We start from the raw sequence: 19,643 nt of genomic DNA, 5'->3' as shown, positions 1-19,643 counted from the left end.
ACAAACGTTCGTCCTCGAACGAGTCAAGAAACATACCTGAAGTCTCAAACAAGTGAGGATATTTGCTCTGCATCTCCTGCTCGGTCTCCCATGTAGCCTCCTCCATGGGCTGACCTCTCCACTGCACTTTCACCGAAGCTATATCTTTTGACCTTAACTTTAGAACTTGACGCTTCAAAATAGCTGCTGGCTCCACATCATAAGTCAAATCACCATCCAACTGAACTGTGCTGAAATCCAGAACATGAGACGGATCCCCAATATACTTCCGAAGCATAGAAACATAAAATATCGGATGCACACTCGACAAGTTGGGTGGCAAAGCAAGCTCATATGCCACCTCCCCAATCCTTTGAAGCACCTCAAAAGGCCCAATAAACCGAGGACTCAATTTACCCTTCTTCCCAAATCTCATAACACCCTTCATGGGCGAAGCCTTCAACAGAACCTTTTCACCAACCATGTAGGACACATCTCGAACCTTCCTGTTAGCATAACTCTTTTGTCTCAACTGCGCTGTACGAAGCCTCTCCTGAATTACCTTCACCTTTTCTAAAGCATCCTGCACCAAGTCTGTCCCCAATAGCCTAGCCTCACCTGGCTCAAATCAACCAATTGGAGATCTACACCGCCTCCCATACAAAGCCTCATATGGAGCCATCTAAATACTCGATTGATAGTTGTTGTTATAAGCAAACTCTGTGAGTGGTAGAAACTGATCCCATGGCCCTCCAAAATCAATGACACAAGCACACAACATGTCCTCCAATATCTGAATAGTGCGCTCGAACTGCCCATCCATTTGAGGGTGAAAAGCTGTGCTCAACTCAACATTGGTACCCAACTCTCACTGCACAGACCTCCAAAATTACGAAGCAAATTGAGTGCCCCTATCTGAAATGATAGAAACCGGGACACCATGCAAACAAACAATCTCCCGGATATAGATCCCTGCCAACCGCTCTGAAGAATAGGTAGTACACACAGGAATGAAGTGCGCGAACTTAGTCAGCCGATCCACAATCGCCCAAATAGCATCGAACTTCTTCAAAGTCCATGGGAGTCTAACTACAAAGTCCATAGTGATCCGCTCCCACTTCCATTCTGGAATATCCATCTGCTGAAGCAAACCACCCGGTCTCTAATTCTCATATTTCACATGCTGACAATTGAGACACTGAGCTACAAATCCCACAATGTCTTTCTTCATTCTCCTCCACCAATAATGCTACCTCAGATCCTGATACATCTTCGCGGCACCTGGATGAATGGAATACCACGAGCTATGAGTATCCTCTAGAATCAACTCCCAAAGCCCATCCACATTGGGCACACAAATCCGGCCATGCATCCTCAATACCCCATTATCACCAATAGTCACATCTCTGACATCATCGTGCTGGACTCTATCCTTAAGGACAAGCAAATATGGATCATCATACTGGCGCTCTCTGATGCGATCATATAAGGAAGACCGAGAAACCACACAAGCCAATACCCGACTGGGCTTTGACATATCTAACCTCATGAATTGATTGGCCAAGGCCTGAACATCAACTGCAAGAGGTCTCTCCCCAACTGGAATATATGCCAAACTCCCAATTCTCACCGCCTTTCGGCTCAAAGCATCGTCCACCACATTGGCCTTCCCTGGATGGTACAATATAGTGATATCACAATCCTTTAGCAACTCCAACCATCTCAACTGCCTCAAATTGAGATCTTTCTACTTGAACAAGTGATGGAGGCTACGATGATCAGTAAACACCTCACAAGACATACCATACAAATAATGCCTCCAAATCTTCAACGCGTGAACTATGGTAGCCAACTCCAAATCATGAACGACGTAGTTCTTCACATGGGGCTTTAACTGACGAGAAGCATAAGTAATAACTCTACCCTCCTGCATCAATACACACCCAACACTAACTCTTGAAGAATCACGATACACGGTATATGAACCTGAAGTTGATGGCAAAACTAACACTGGAGCTGTGGTCAAGGCTGTCTTGAGCTTTTAAAAGCTCTCCTCATAGTCATCCGACCATACAAATGAAGTACCCTTCTGAGTTAACTTGGTCAAGGGTGATGCGATGGATGAAAATTCCTAAACAAACCGGCGATAATAGCCTTCCAAATCAAGAAAACTGCGAATCTCTATGGCTGAGGACGGTCTGTGGCTCAGTAGAATATAGCATGACTGAGTTCAAGTATAAAGTCAAAATAGTGAGGAAATATCACTAAAAATCCCCTAAGGGTTCAAATAGTTGGCACGAGGCCCAAGTATGGCATTCAGCCCAAAACATGATGATAGCAAATAGTTTTCAGTCAAATACGCGGTAAAACAATCATCTCGGATGGACTAAGTCACAATAGCCAATAGTGCACGACCCCACGCCCGTCATCTAGCATGTGCGTCACCTCAATATAGAACGACAATGTGCAAATCCGGGGTTTCATACCCTTAGGACAACATTTAAAATCATTACTCATCTCAATCCGGTCTAGACTCTAGCCCGCGACGCCTTTGCCCCTTAAATCGGCCTTCACTCGCGTCGAATCTATCCAAAATCAGAATCACAACGTCAAAATATGCTAAGGGAACGAAGCCCAAGCGAAAATAATCAATTTATAGCATAAATCCCGAAATTAACCAAAACACGACCCCCAGGCCCATATCTTGGAATTCGATAAAATTTACATCAATAGATTCCTTATCTCCCCACGAGTTCATACATATCAAAAAATCCCAAAATCCGACCACAAATGGCCGCTCAAATCCTCAAGTCTAGGTCTCCAATACCAAGCCCTAGTTTCCCCAATTTTAACCTTTAAATTCCATTAATTACAGCTCTAATTTGTGAAATAATATCATAGGTTCGATTATTAGACTCGAAAATCTTACCTCCAGATGATATCCCTTGATTCTTTCTTCAAAATCTCCCCAAAAGCTCCAAACCTACTTGAAATGGTGAAGAACAACTCAAAAATCGTGAAGGATTTCTTTTATACATTTTGGACCAGGGATTCCGCACCTGCGGCTAATTCCCCGCTCCTGCAGTACCGCTTCTACGGTTTTTACTTAAGCCCCAGACGCCGCATCTGCGATGCCCTGCCCGCACCTGCGCCATCGCAGGTGCGGCTCATCAGCCGCTTTTGCGGCCCCATCCTTCCTAGCCCCTTTTCGCTTCTACGACTCCTTTCCGCATCTACGGGGGTCGCACCTGCGGCCTCCCAATCGCAGATGCGGTTATGACAGCAAACTCCAACTTAAGTTGCAATTTTAAACTTCCATTATTTTCGCCAACCATCCAAAATCACCCCGAGGCCCTGGACCTCAACCAAAAGCACAAACACATCATATACCACCATTCAAACTTATACCAATATTCAAAATATCTCAAACAACATCGAATTAACCAAAACACATCGGATTCAAGCCTAAGTTTCCAAAATCTTCCGAATTACGCTTTTGATCAAAAGGTATAACAAACCACGTCCGAATGACCTAAAATTTTGCCCACACATCCCAAATGACACAACAGTCCTTCTACAACTCCCGAAATTCCATTCCGACCCATATATCAAAGTCTCACTTATCCACCGAAAAATGCCAAAATACCAATTTCGCCAATTCAAGCCTAAATCTACTTCGGACCTCCAAAACACATTATGATCACGCTCCTAAGTCCCAAATCACCTCCCGAATCTATCTAAACCATCGGAACTCGCATCTGAGCCCTCTAACACATAAGTCAACATATGGTTGACCTTTTCAACTTAATCTTCCTCAAAAGAGACTAAGTGTCCCAAACCTTACCAAATCCTTTCCGAACCTGAGCCAACTAACCCGATAACATATAAAACCGATAAGCAAAGCAATAAGAATAAAAAATGGGGGAAATGGAGCGGTAACTCATGACACGACTAGCTGGGTCGTCACATCATCACACTAGCTATTTCGACCTAAACTCACATTTACAATCAACATGAAGGAACATCCCAGCATATACATCAACCAATAAACCAAGAAAATTTTATAACAGGAACACAATCCCATCATCAATTACATGGCTTGAAGTCAGGTTATATACATTAAAATGCAATAATGTAGCTCATAGCTTATAGGCATATTCCAACAGTAATTAAACAACACATAGTTTAACAAACACCAAACAATAGTCACAAACTGAAACTTGACAAAGTAAACAAAACACTTTCATCATTCAAGCAAAAACTGAAGTTTACATTATTTGATCAAGGGTAATACCTCAGTAACAGCAAGAAGCAAAGGAACATAGAATAAGTCTCTGAACTAACAGCAAGAAACAAAGCAGCAACAGAAAACCAACAAGAATAAAGAACAACAGTAGATGAAGCTAAAGAAAACCCAACTTCAAGAACCCCAGAAAGTTTTTTTACTTATAGATGAAATGTAGTCAATTTTTGTGTAAAACAGTCTCCAAAATAAAGAAAAAGAGTGTGAATTTTCAGAGTGTGTTTCGTGTGTAAAGTCTGTGTATCCGAATGTGAAAGAGAATGTGAGGCCTCTTATATAGGCAAAGGGTAAGGGAATAATTCTTGGAAATGTAGTCCCTAAAAATAAGGAGAAAGGGCATCCTTTGAAACTGAATTGGGACAGTTGTTGGATAGCTGTCCATTCAGATATTTGCTCACATTTTTCAGCATTTTTACTTCTGATTTTAACCCTTTTAATCCCAAAATCTGATCTGATTTCTGGTCTTTAATGAACTTTAGTCCCATCTAGAAGCTTCCCCAAGCAAACAACTCAGATTCCCTAATTTTCCAAATCCCTTTGACCCTTTTAGCTTTTGTTAATTGTAAACAACTACTCCAGAAGAGAAAACGAGTTCAAACAAATAGGCTTAACTATCTATTTCCAATCCCAAACGTCCTTTTTAAACTTCTGGATAATGATAAACAACCCATTGCTAAAACAAAATCAATAATGCAAAACCAAACCAATTAGTTACTAACTTGTTTTATTACCTAATTAACTTAAAATTGATTAAACTAACAACTTATGCAATTAAAACTAATTAGCATATAATTAACTAGATAATCCTATCAATCAAACAAAAACAATCAAAAATTAAACCTAACTGATAATTAGAAAAAGAAGCAAAGGAACAAGAGAGGAGGGGTATACTAATTTTGGGCCAGAAGATGAGTCGATGATTGAGGCGAATCAACGAACGATGGCGATGAAACTTGACCGGTCAGTGGTGAATTGGCCGGAATCCGATGAGCTTCAAAATGAACCAAACTAACATGAACTGATTGCTCGTGTCAAAAGTAATCAACTCATGTAAGTTTGAGCCTAAACGTTCTTGAAATTTCCATGAAAACCCAATTTAGTTTTTTTTGACTTTCTTAGATCCGAAATTGGAGAAATTGGGTGGGGATTTTGGGGAAATTGGTGGTAGGATGGTGATTAGGGGGTGTTGGAAATTATTTGGTGTCAATTTGGGGTGTTGCCGCCGCCGTAGGCGATTTTCGGCGGGTGGCAGACGATGGAGATGGGAGAGAGGTGAGAGAGATGACTGATATTGTTCTCTAGGGTTTTGGGGGTATGGGGTGGGGGTGTTTAGGAAAATTAAAAGGGATTTGAAAGATCAGTTTGGAGCCGCTGGATTAAAGATTTGAACGACTCAGATCCAAAGCCAGCGAAGCGATGTCGTTTTGGTTGAAGGGGTATCTAGACCGGGTAGGATGGCTGGGTTTGGGCGAGATTTGGGGTGGATTTGGGCCGCTGAAATTGTTTTGTCCCAAATCGGAACTAAGCCTATCTTTTTCTTTCTTTTCATTTTTCTTGACTTTAAAATCCTAATAAAATTAATTAAAAACCTAAGTTAAATTCTAAAACAATCTAAATTGTGGAATTAAACCTAATTATCTATTTCTACTATCTACACAATTAATTAACTCAAATTAATAAAAGAAAGTTACTAATTTAACACTAAAAACTAAAAAAATATAAAAATGAACATTATTTTAGTGATTTTTTGTTTAGTAATGCAATTAACTTATGCAATTAAAACCCAAAAATACTATGTAATGAAGATTTGGATATTTTTGGTATTTTTCTATGATTTTAAAATGTTAAAATGCATGAAAATTCAATTACATGAAAATAATTAATAAAAATTCCTAAAAATTCTATAAAAAATTAGAAACAATTAGGAGAAAAAATCTATTTGTTGATTTTTGTAGGAGTATTTTCGGTGAGGCAAAAATTACATGCTCACAGCTGCCCCTCTTTGCTCGAAAACATGAAGAGTTTTTGGGCAAAGATAAAGTGAGCAATTACGAGCAAGTTTTTCCCGCTGGATATTTCATGGGAAGCATTTTTGAAAAGTTTGACCGAACCTTGCTTCGGAGGTTGCCTACATATCCTTGGCTATAAAGGAATTAGGTTAGTGTAGTTTTGGAAGTTTTGATAGCTGAGACTACCGAAAAACCGTGATTTCACTATTGTTGTTGCTGTTACTGCTTGCTGAGCTCCTTATTACATCAAAGTCAAAATTAAAAAGACTAACTAAGCCTATCAACTACGAGTTACAAGATTCCTATCTCTAAGTCTTCTGAAACTTGATCTTGAGTCTTGGCTGGTTCTTCATGTAAACTCTGATCTGAACCTTGATGCTTGCTAGCCGCAAGTTCTAGTTCATTCTTCTTCGGCTTTTCGGATCAATACTGGACATGTAAAGCTTGTGACCTCAGTCATGTCTTGAGCAGTCCCTATCTTTCTCCACTTCTGCACTTTGGATTCACATCTTTTCTTTATTATAGATTGAGACTTCTTTTTTTGGTCATCTCGAACCCTGTGCCTCGAGGTAATAACATGCTTAGACACCAAAACAAACGAACGAACAGAATTTTCTTCCCCAGTTTTCACCAGGAAAATTTTGTGAGTTATTTGTAACAAAACTCTATGCTATTTTATTATTGAAAGCAAGTAAAGGTCGGGATTGGTGTACCTTGAGAAAAAGAGACTAGGGAGTGGAGACCCTATGGTTGAAAATAAAAGCAACTTGGGAGTGGAGACCCTATGTTGGAAAAACGACTAGGGAGTGGAGACCCTATGTTTAAAAATCATCAACTAGGGAGTGCAGACCCTATGTTGGAGACCCTATGTTGGAAAAGCGACTAGGGAGTGGATGCTTTATATCTAAAAATCATCAACTAGGGAGAGGAGACCCTATGTTGGAAAAACGACTAGGGAATAGAGACCCTATGTCTTAAAATCATCAACTAGGGAGTGGAGGACCTATGTTGGAAAAAGGCGACTTGGGAGTGGAGACCGTATGTCTAAAAATCATCAACTAGGGAGTGAAGATCCTATGCTGGAAAAGCGACTAGGGAATGAAGACCCTATGTCTAAAAATAATCAACTAGGGACCCTATGTTGGAAAAACGACTAGGGAGTGGATATCTTATGTCTAAAAATCATCAACTAAGGAGTGGAGACCCTATGTTGGAAAAACGACTAGGGAGTGGAGAACTTATGTCTAAAAATCATCAACTAGGGAGTGTAGACCCTATATTGGAAAAGTGACTAGGGAGTGGAGACCTTAAGGTCTAAAAATCATCAACTAGGGAGTGGAGACCCTAAGTCTAAAAATCATCAACTAGGGAGTGGAGACCCTATGTTGGAAAAGCGACTAGGGAGTGGAGACCCTATGTCTAAAAATAAAATCAACTATGCAATTAAACTCTAAATGCAATTAAAACCCAAAAATCTATGTAATGAAGATTTGGATATTTTTTTGGTATTTTTCTATGATTTTAAAATGTTAAAAATACATGAAAATGCAACTACATGCAAACAATTAACAAAAATTCATAAAAATTCAATAATAAAAAATTAGAATCAATTAGGAAAAAAATCTATTTATTGATTTTTGTAGGAGTATTTTCGGTGAGGTAAAAATTATGTGCTCAAAATTTCTAGACCCAAAATTAAGCCAAAAACCAGGCCAATATCGTGTAGGATTCTGCTATGTGTAGTGGAATCCTAGTCCAACTCCAACTGAGAACTTTTTTCCCATGTCACTTTCTACCCAAGTCTGCCAAGGTCTTTACTAGGTATAGCAGGGACCACATAAATAATAAGAGCTTACCGATTATAGTATTAATTTAAAATTCGAATGAATAAAATCCTACTATAATTAATCATAGTTTATTCCACTAAAAAACTGCAATTGAACTCCTCAATATGAATTTTGAAATTCACCAACACTTATTTACCAGATAATTAAACTAATTCACTGATAGTTTAATTTAATCAACTAATTAAGGGTGTGTTTGGTATGAAGGCAGGAAATGTTTTTCAATTTTCCCATGTTTGGTTGGTTTAAATATTTTAGAAAATATTTTTCTCCAATAGGAGAAAAATATTTTCCCTATCAAGAGAAGGGAAAACATTTTCCAAACTCTTTTCCAACCTTCCTACCATTCCCATCCCCACCCACCCCTTTTAATTGTCGGGCCATACCCCCACCCCACCCCAACTCCACCCACCCCACCCCAACTCCACCCACCCCAATAAGTCAATGCACCCCTATCCCCCTCCCCACCCCCACCCTAAATAGAAATATTGTCAATAGTACTTTCTTTTCATGTTATAGATAGATTATTTTTATTTTCATTTTAACAAATGAGTATTTTCTTTTCATGATATAATTTTTTTTTTCATTTTAACAAAAAAAGGGAGTACTTTCTTCTCATAATATAGAAAAAACATTTTCTTTCATTTCAACAAAATAATATAGTAAAAGTGTATTCTTTCATATTAACAAAATAATGTAGTAAAAAGTATTTTCTTTTATTTTAACGAAAAGAGTATTTTCATTTTCATGATGTAGAAAAAGTATTTTCTTCATTTCAATAAAATGAGTATTTTATTTTCATGCTGTAGAAATAGTGCTTTCTTTTTCAATAAGAAAAAGAGTATTATTTTAGAAATATGGACCACTAATTTCAATGTTGTTTTTGTATAAAAAAAGTAAAGCGGCATATTAGTTCCATTGGGTTTGTGTGAATTTTTAGAAGAATAATTAAATTCTTCAAGAAAATGGAGTCATGAAAATATTAGGTATTGTTTTTTTTTGGGGTGGGGGGTGGGGGGTGGGGAGAGCACAGGGAAACTTAGGGACTTGGGGGAAATGAGGTTGAGGAGAGTAGAATAAAAATTATTTTCCTAATTTCTTATCTCTATCAAAATACCAGAAAATATTTTCGAGAAAAGGTTTTTACTCACCAACCAAATAAAGGAAAATAAATGATAAAACCACTCATATTTCATGAAAACATTTTCTAGGAAATCATTTTTCTTCATACCAAACACACCGTAAATCCTTTGTAATTCTTCTTAAACTATTTCATGTGACGGATACAAAATCCACCGACCGGATTTTCACATAAAAATATATAAGCTTATTGTAACGACCCGACCGATCGTTTTGAGCATTTGCACTTCGCTCTTCGCTCGCCAGTTCTCCGGCATGACTAGCCCCGTGTGATGTATTATGACTTATGTAAATCATCGGTTTGATTTTTCAGGATAATCGGAATAGATTAGGAAGGACAATTCTTAGTTTGAAGGTTTAAATTTGAAAGGTTTGACCAAGTTTTGACTTTTAAGTATTCGATCTCGGATTTGAATTTTTATGATTTGGTTAGCTGCATTAGGTGGTGTTTGACTTAGGAGCGTGTCCGGAATGTATTTTGGAGATCCGTGGTAGATTTAGGCTTGAATTGACGAAATTGAAATTTTGGCATTTTCCGGTCGACATTGGAAATTTTGATATCAGGGTCGGAATGAAATTTCGGAAGTTGGACTAGGTGCGTTGTGTCATTTGTGATGTCTGTGCAAAAATTCAGGTCATTTGGACGAGGTTTGAGAGACTTTTTGATCGAAAGCGGAATTTGGAAGTTTTGGAATTTCTTAGGCTTGAATCTGATGATGATTTGATGATTCGATGTTGTTTTGAGTGTTCCGAAGGTTAGAAAAAGTTTGAATGATGTTATGGGATATGTTGGCATGTTTGATTGAGGTCCCGAGGGCCTTGGTTGAGTTTCGGGTGGTTAATCGGATCAAATCTTGTTTGGAGAAGTTGCAGATTTTCTGATGTATGTGTTGCAGAGCTTTGGCCTTCGCGTTCGCGAAGGGATGACAAGTGAGGCAGTCAATTTGGCCTTCGCGTTCGCGATGTTGGTCCCGCATTCGCGAAGGGTGAGGTTCTGTGTGCATCACGAACACGATGATGTTCCCGAGTTCGCGTAGAGTAATTGGAGCAGCTGGGGTCCTGGTCATTTGCGCTCCGCGTTCGCGCTCGGTGTGCCGCGTTCGCGAAGGTCTGGGAAGCTGAAGCTTTGCATTCGCGAGCTGGAGGTCGCGTTCACGTAAGAGGCATTTTTGGTCAATGAGTTTTTATGCTTCGCGAACGCGATCAAAGCCTCGTTCGCGAAGAAGGAAATGTCATATGGGCAGAATGTTTAAATAACCATGTTCGCGATTTTGGATCTATCTCCCACCATTTTTGAGCGATTTTGGATCTTTTTGAGAAGGATTGAAGAGAGAATCAAAGGGAAACACTTGGAGGTAAGATTTTTGGACCCAATACTCGTTCCTATTGTGATTTCTACCTAATTAGACATGAAATTTATGGAATCTAAACCCTAAAATTGGGGAGTTAGGGCTTGAAATTGGAGACTTTGATTTGAGGATTTGAGGGGTTGTTTGTAGTTATATTTTGATGTATTTGATATGTATGAACTCGTGAGAGTGTAAGGATTCCAGTTTTGTGATTTCTATCGGAATCCGAGATGTGGGCCTAGGGGTCGGGTTTGGCCAATTTCGGGATTCTTGATGTAAATTGGTTATTTTCGGGTGAGCTTTGTTCCCTTAGTATATTTTGATGGTATGGTATTGTTTTTGGTTAGATTTGGAGCATCCGGAGGCTGAGTCGAGAGGCAAAGGCATCACGGGCTAGAGTTTGGACCAGATTGAGGTAAGTAATGATTGTAAATATTGTCCTAAGGGTATGAAACCCTAGATTTCACATCGTTGTGCTACTTTGAGGTGACACACATGCTAGATGACGAGCGTGGGATCGTGCACCTTTGGGGATTATGACTTAGTTCGTCCTGTATGGCTGTTAAATCGCATATTTGATTGAAAACTGTTTGATATCATTGTGTTTTAGAAAGCATTATCATGTTTTAGACTGAATTCCATATTTGGCCCTCGTGCAATTGTTTTGGACCCTTAGGGGATTTTTACTACTATTCCTCACTGTTTTGACTTCATATTTGTACTCAGCCATGTTGTATGCTACTGTTTTCATAACTCAACCATATTTACTCCGTTTTGATATTTTAAATGATATTTTGGGCTGAGCATCAGGTTTTACTGTTGCCCGAGTGGCTTGAGAGATTTCTGACTGGGTGAGGTCGATGGCCACTGTTGTGAGGATATTATGGGATCGGGCTGCGCGCCACATCATGTTGTTACTGATTCATGATTTTGAGGCCGATGGCCTGATCTGTTATGCCATAAGGTGGCTTGTTATGAGGCCTAGGGCCTGTTTGATTATGCCACGAGATGGCTTGTTATAGTGATTGGGCTGTAGGAGCCCCTCCAAGAGTCTATACACCCCCTGTGAGCGCTGGTACCCAGTGTGAGTGATGTGATGTAGCCCGAGGGGCTGTTGTTGTTCCATGTTGTTGCTCGAGGGGCTATTCTCGATCCATGTTTTGCCCGAGAGGCTGTTCTTGATTCATGTTATGCCCGGGGGGCAGGGTACGAGTAATTGTGAGGTAACCCGAGGGGCTGGTTCTGATGATATTATGTCCGAGGGGCGGTTCATGATACATGTTTTGCCCGAGGGACTGTTTACGTTTCTATCATTTTTACTCACTATTTTGTCACTCGTTTGAAACTATTGGAAGATGTTTTAAAAAGGAAAGGGTTTTTACTGAAACTAAGTTTGATTTACGAAATAAATAATTTCTGTACTATTTTGGAAATGTACTGTATTTGCTGTAGCGTTATGGCGTGGCTTACGTGTTTTCTTACTGCTCAGCTTTCATTTACTTTTATTACTTACTGAGTTGGCGTACTCACATTACTTCCTGCATCATTTGTGCAAATTCAGGTATTTTTGAACCCCATAGTGGGTGTTGATTGCTCAATGACAGAGTTATCGGAATTAGCAAGGTAGCTGCCCGACGTTCGCAACCTTGCTCTCTCCCTCTTATCTTCTTTGGCTTGTTATAGTTTATTTTCAGACTCTTCGTTGTTTTCAAACCTTAGTAGATGCTCGTGACTTGTGACACCACGATGTCGGGCTTCTGTATTTATTCTGCACGATTCATTTAGACTTACATTATGAGATTATTGATTAAGTAATGGCTTAAAAAAATGACTTATTGAATACTGGTTGAATTCGGGAATTGTGTCGGCTGGCCTAGTTTCACGATAGGCGCCATCACGACATGGTTAGTTTTGGGTCGTGACACTTACATAATAGGGTATTATCAAACTCAAGGGCGAGTCACGAATTCTATCAACTAATTATCATTTCACAAACGCTATTTGTTAGTGTCCAATCTATTAGGCATACACTAACTCTGAATAGAGTTGTACCTTTTGATAAATCAAGACAATAAACAAATCACATTGATTATAATAACTATATCAAAGAGTATAAGCTTATTTAATGAATCAAAGGAAATATTTTATATATATTCAGTACAAAAACACCTTTTCTCTACTTGGTCCGTTCAATCTACACTAAGTATACTAGCACAAGAAGTTGGAGTAAAACCACTCCCATAATCAAGATAAATTATACTTTAATCTTGTGCTATAATCATCAAGATATTTTGCCCAACAATATCTTCGATTGTGAACATAGTTTATTAATTATGAGAAACAACAATTTAATCTTATGTGCATGAGCTAAGACTCCACACACTAAATCGTCTACTACATAACTAAAGGACACACATGTAACAAATGATCTATTTAAAGTAATATACTTTATTGAATTAAGTAAATTAAATAAATAGTTGTTCCATAAAGAATAAAGCATAATACTATATCCAAATCGCATGGTTAAATAGTATATTCCAACAGGAGCAACTCGAACTGAAAAGAGGAACTTGATACTAAAGGCTCTGGCGAAAAAATGGTTATAGTATGGTCAGCATTAATAAGAGGAATTATCTATTATGACCAGTTATAATTTGAATAGAAGAAAATGATCACACAAAGATATCATGTAGTATATTTTTTTACAGTTTATCCTATGTTATATCTTACTGATCTCTTATGAAAAGGCTCATATAACTAAAAAAAACTGGTTTAGTGCGTCATAAGATAATTTTGGCTTGTCTTTTCTATCTCAGTATGCGGTATTAAATGAATGTCCAAAGGTATATTTAAATCTGCTCGGTGCAAATAAAAAAAAAATTAAATTAAATTTGCAACATATTCAATTTCTGGTCTTTTTCTTTTTGTGTGAAAAAAAGAGCCACAATTATGTTTGTCACCACTCTCCTCACAAAGGAAACTGCAAAAAGTTCAGCAAAAGCAGGTAAAGATATGAAACAAGTAAAAAAATAATATCTCTAATATTGAGTCACCGTTGAAGTACAATTGATATGTGATCTTCTCTCAAACTACAGGGCTTACAATAGAATAGAATAAAACTGAATAAAATAAGCAAGATATTGAATGCCTATATTTTATTTTTTCCAGCCTCTGACCCTATAACTAATCTAGGACTTCGATAAAGTCCGTCCAGGTGCCCATGAATAGACCTCAGGGTGCAAAGCACCATTAGTAATTACACTCTGTGGCAAGCTATAAATATCAGGAACATCAACCTGATGACGCTGATGATTCTTTTGGTAATGTTGGTTTTGAGCTGAAGCAGCAGCGACCATTTCATCATCATCTAATGGCAAGCGATCAAATGTTGCATTCATAAAAGTTGCAGCCATAATCACCACTGGCCCTGAGGCAACGAGTGCACCCACCACACCCCCACCTATAACCTGTCCCTGAGCCCCTGCTAAGTAAATTGTTAGCCCTGTTACCCCTGGTGGTGCTGGTGGTGGAAGGACTGACCCGAGCATCGACAGGATTTCAAACCGCCCGTGGAGTGTGACAATGGACCCTGACGTGGCTGGTTGGCGCAATGTCACGTTTGTAACACACCCTGTTGCACTCAGCACGCATATGCCACGTTGCTTCCTTCGAGCAAAATTCACTAAGCTTTCGTTCACATCACAGCCTGAATTCACCTCCATTGCGTGTGCTCGTAATGCATTAGCACTGTCCCTTGTAATAATGATTGGTGGTTTGGGCTTGTTCTTGGAGCCGGCTGGCCTGCCACGTGGTCGTCTTATGGAATCTCTCTCGCGTACAGGCACTGTTACCTTTGGCAAATTTGCAGTAACCATTAAGCCATTTCCATCAATTCCAGGCTTGTGTGTACCAATTTTGTCTACTTCTTGATTCTGGTTTATGGTCTCTTTGGTTGCACCAGTGGAGAAAGTGAGGTTTGCACTGCCAGCCATTTCTTTTACTCCACTTTTGTTTACAGAAACTGAAGAGAATACAAAGATTTGGATTAATAATCTGTGTTTAAGTAAGAGGTTTTGGAAGATAAATTTATTGCAGAACCAAAAAGAATGACTAGAGATTAGGAGATGGTTAAGTAAAGCTAATTAATAGTATAAATAAATTGGCATTTTAGTTTATTCATCCAATTCCTAACTCTCAACAGATCCCCCCTTTCATGTTGATTGCCTTCACAAACATATACCAACATCTCATCTTAATTATTCTCTACTTGGCCCACACTACATTGCAGTAATTAACTGTCACAGAATTCATTAAATTACAAACCAGATATGCTAGATTTACACAGCAAAAGGTTGAAGATTGTATTGGTTATGCCCCATTTTTGCTAGATTCATAAACTTACAACAATGACATTGAGCTAAAAATTTCTTCTTAACATAGTTACAATTCCAATTCCTTTTTTGTATTGATGCCCACAAAGCATTCAATAGGCTCATCAAGATAAATTTACTAGGCTTAGTTCTTACTCTTGCAATGAGCTGAAAAAGATCAAATGCTTCAGTCCATTTCTCATTTCTAACTTACATGTTCGAAGTTACTAGTTGTAACTTAATCCTCTGCTGATTGAGTGGATGTAATTCAATTATCCGTAGTTGCTAAGTGTTGTACATAAGGCTAGAATTTGTATACATATCACCCTTTTGCTACTTCCAGAATGTTCATTTCAGTAGCCAAATTAAAATGAATACTTTTCTGAGTCTAGTGGTGGCCTGCAGGGGCAGATTTACCTTGCCCAAGAGGTGTTACGTTATGCCACTTCATCCAAATCTTTTACTAATTATGTACCTATATAGATAATAAGCAAAACGACAATGACACCACTAGTAACAAAGGGATCCATTAGTTTGCATGTGAGTGTCTCATCTCTCTTCGGAGGTTGAGGGTTGGAACCCGGCCGACATGAGCTTATGCAGGATTTTAGTTAAACGTTGTCATTGTGTCGATATTTGCAAAAATGAGCAAAAGAATAAATTATCGTAAACATGCCATATTATAAACACAACTTAAGTACATTATTGTGGCTCTCATGAATGAATTTTCATATTTTAAAATGTAGTCATAATAGCCTTGGATGAATATGTAGTATTCCTCAAATCTATAAAAGTTTCAAGACACGCTCAATATAGAATTTAATTTTTATTCTTTTAATCTTATCTTGAGTGCATAAACAAGATTATACTTCTATTACGAATTTAAACTCTTATGATTGACTTTCTTCTCTATTTATAAATAATTGGATATACAAATAGGAGAATATTAATAAAATTAGAATTATTAGTTATTAGAAGTGTGTATCATTAAATACAAGTTAAATAAAAAAAAGACACTTAAGGATTAGACTAAAGCCAATAGAGTGGGCTGCTGTAAGGAAAAAAGCTTAAAGCCTTATACGAAGCAAAACAACAACGAAACAGACTTTTAAGGAGCAAGCAACAGAGGCTCCTAGTGAAATACTCATGCAATGGGAAGTTCTAGGTCTCTTTACAAATTATTAGTTCTTGAACTCAAGCATATAAAATTTTCTATTGTTAATTATCCTACAGTTGTAGTAGATAAGAATTGGATAGTTAATTCTCTTTTTTTCTGTGTATCAATAGTAAGTTCAATATTTAGGTGTGAAACTTTAAAATGAATTAAAACGCACTGGTTGTTGTAGAATCAATTGTTTGACGGGTATAAATTGGAATAGAGCCTACGTATTGGCTCGAGAAATTTTGAGGTGAATTGATATAACCCTTTACTAAAGTGATTTAACTCACAAAAGCACGCATACAAGATGTTTGATGAATTAGTTGAAAGAGTTAATATGTACTTAATTGGAGCCAGTGAGTACCTATTAACTTAAAATTGTTCTAGCTCAAGTTTAGATGATCTATTCTGATATATGTGCATAAATTTTCAGAATTTTGTATTATTCTTATATGCCGTTTTCATATTGAAAATTCATGAGAAAGAACGAACCTTTAGAAATACTTTTGAATGTTTATTTCATGCTTATGCATTGCTTTACATTTAAAGATACCATTATGAGTATGTATAGGTTGTTCCAGAAAAGATTTAGACTTGAATGGTCAAGAAAGTTGGGAAGTTGATTTAGACCCTAGCGACGTCACACAGAAAAGTTTATTATTAAAGTATTTTTGAGAGTATCCTCTATTCTGAGAAGGGTTCATCGTCCAGGACGAGGGTCCTAACCAAGGCGTTGACTTCCTGAAACTACTTGTGCCAAAGTAAGGAGCACACGAGCCAAGGGTCTCGTTACAGAGAATTTGTTTAGCCAGACTATGTTATGATACATGAGCGCTGAGAATCATGAAGTGAGTGACACCTCGTGAATTGGGCCTATTCGATCAGGTTGGAACTCTCGAAGCATAAAGTAAAGCATTTTTTTATAGATAAGAAAAAAAAGAAAAGAATTTCTTTTAGAATATTCTTAAACTGCTGTTATGCAATTGTTTTAGAATTGTTCATAAAAGCATTAATTTTTCTATGCATTTAGAATCTTTGCTTGTAGTATATATTTTATTAAGTCTCATTCTCTAACTTAGTAGGGGGTCGTTGAGACTCACTGAGTACAGTGAATTGTTCTGACGTTCTCCTTTGGGAAATTGCGTTGTTTGTGGTACAACGTAGGAACCGATTTTGCAGGCGAGCAGACTACAAGTTAAGACTTCCTACACTTCCAGTGTTATTGGTGAGCTCCGCTTTTGTTTGTAGAATATCCCTTTGAGTCATTATTATTTAGCCATTTCTTTGTTTACTTGGAGAACTAGCAAGGAAGTCTCATGTCCTGAGCAGTGCGTCAATTTATTAGTTGAGGCTTTATGGACATAGTCGGTGGGTTAAGATTCAAATATTTTTTATAATGACTATGCAATATTTTAGTAGTTATTATGAATAAAGTTTTTGAGTTGGTTTATTTTAGATATTCAAATTAGTTAAAAGTATTTGATTAAAATATTTCCTTGTTACATATAAAGTTTGAAGTTATAACAAAATTGATAAGCATAAATGGTTTCTCGGTCAAGTTTAGTGATCGGGTGTCGATTACAACTTGTTCAAAAAATGGGCCGTGACAAACTTGGTATTAGAGCCTTAGGTTTATGGAGTCCTAGGGTTCTACAAAGCTGTGTCTGTAGAGTCTTGTTATGGGTATGAAGCGCGTCATACTTATAAATAGGGAGCTACAAGCATTTAGGAAAAGTCTCATTTTTTTATATTATAGATTCTGTAGTAGAGCCTACCTATAAAAAATTATCTAATGTATTCATTTCTCCAAAACTCGTAATAATGGCTCGTACTCGCAACTCTGACACCAATACTCAGGATGCTGCTCAAGAAACTATTGCTACTATTGTGGCTCAAGGTAGAACTAAGAAGACTTCAACTCAGAAAAAGAAAGATAAATCCACAAAAGGGGTTCAACTACCCTGGATTGAACATGAAGAAGGGGTAGAGCATGATGAGCAAGTATCTCAGGATCTAGTGCCACTCCCAACAACAGTTCCAGCTCAGACAACTATATCTCCAGAGGTGTGTCAGATGTTTAATGTTATCAACGGTGCTATAGAGACATTTAAAGCCTTCATGACCAACAAGAACGGTGCTATAGTTGATGAAGATCCAATATTGTGGCTGGAGGGTGTCAAGAAAGCCCGCTGAGCGATGAAGACATCTGATGATGAAGCTGTGGAGATGGCTGCCTGCCAGCTTAGAGATGTGGCTGGTGCTTGGTTTGAGATGTGGGAAACAGAAAGAGATGAAGATGATTGTACGCCTACCTGGGAAGAAATTGAAGAGGCCTTCATGTTTAATTATATACCAGAAAAGGATAGGGAAGTAAAGGCTACAAAGTTCGAGCAACTCAAGCAAGAGAATAAAAGTATGCAAGATTACTACATGAAATTCATAAATTTAGGTAAGCATCCCCTCACATGGTTAAGACAAAGAGCAAAGATCCACAAGTTTGTTGGCGGTTTGTCTTACCACATTAAGGATACCACATCAGCTGCAACGATATGAATGACATCTTTCTCTTTTGTTGTGGGTTTCGCTAGCGGTGGATCTAGCAGTATTGATACGGGTTTAATGGAACCCATAATTTTTGACAGAATTCGGGAATATGCTGTACAAAATTACTGAAATATGATCATACATTAGTGTTTGAATCCATAGACTAAAGGAGGCTATGGGTTCAGTGGTAAAATTATTGGGCAAAGTTTCGTTTATTGCATGAAAGATCGGAGTTCGAATCTTCGTGTCCACAATTTTATTTGAGTTACCGTTTGACTTCTTTTGTTACTTATAGACTTTTTTTGTCTCTCCCCATTTAAAGAGGTCTATACTTAAAAGATGAGGATCCACCTAATTAATTTTATTCTTTATTGTGTACTTCATTGACTTATGGGGCTTTTTAATAATTATAAAAAAGTTGAGGCTTCCATAGACTTATGGGAATTTTAATAATTATAAAAAAATTGAGACTTCTTTCTTATTCTTCTTGGTCTTCACAAAGATTTAAGAGATCAAAACGTTTCACTTTTTCAGAAGGTTTATCGGTTTCCAAAATTTTAAAGTTATGGTTTCAAAAGAATCAAAGCAAAAACTCTTCTTCTTAGACACAAACTGACTCTATGACTCTTTCTCAATAATAATATAATATTTATTAATTATAAGTTATAGGATCCACCCCAGTTCTTTGGTTCTTGCATTTCAGTTTCATATAAGAAATGGGTACTCTATTACTTCACTAATGAAAGACTTTCTTCTGGATTCATTTGTTTTAACTGTTAAACTCGTGTTTAGCTTATACATAGTGAATTTTAGTACCTTCTATGATTTTTTTTGTACTTCAACATTTGAGTTTTAAGGATAAATTTAACTTTTTATAGCATATTAATTACTAGTCAATCCTTGCCTAAACTAATCTTTTCTTTTTTTTTTTCTTTTTTTTTTCTTT

The 19,643-nt window shown here is 37.6% G+C and overlaps 1 protein-coding gene across 1 annotated transcript; it reads right to left on the bottom strand.

Moving 5' to 3' along the window:
- Positions 1-13,629: 13,629 nt before the first annotated feature.
- On the bottom strand, positions 13,630-14,636 carry LOC104241740 (AT-hook motif nuclear-localized protein 16). The gene has a single exon (XM_009796674.1). It carries the CDS (start codon positions 14,614-14,616, stop codon positions 13,813-13,815), a length of 804 nt encoding a protein of 267 aa, XP_009794976.1. The 5' UTR covers positions 14,617-14,636; the 3' UTR covers positions 13,630-13,812.
- Between the last annotated feature and the right edge of the window lie 5,007 nt (positions 14,637-19,643).

Source organism: Nicotiana sylvestris, chromosome 7 (assembly GCF_000393655.2).
Source record: "Nicotiana sylvestris chromosome 7, ASM39365v2, whole genome shotgun sequence".
Taxonomy (NCBI): Eukaryota; Viridiplantae; Streptophyta; class Magnoliopsida; order Solanales; family Solanaceae; genus Nicotiana; species Nicotiana sylvestris.
Note: the sequence above shows the minus strand (reverse complement) of the source record. Positions and strands in the feature narration are given on the sequence as shown.

Excerpts from the sequence above, each read along its gene's own strand:
- LOC104241740 (XM_009796674.1), bottom strand. The coding sequence starts at position 14,616 with ATGGCTGGCAGTGCAAACCTCACTTTCTCCACTGGTGCAACCAAAGAG.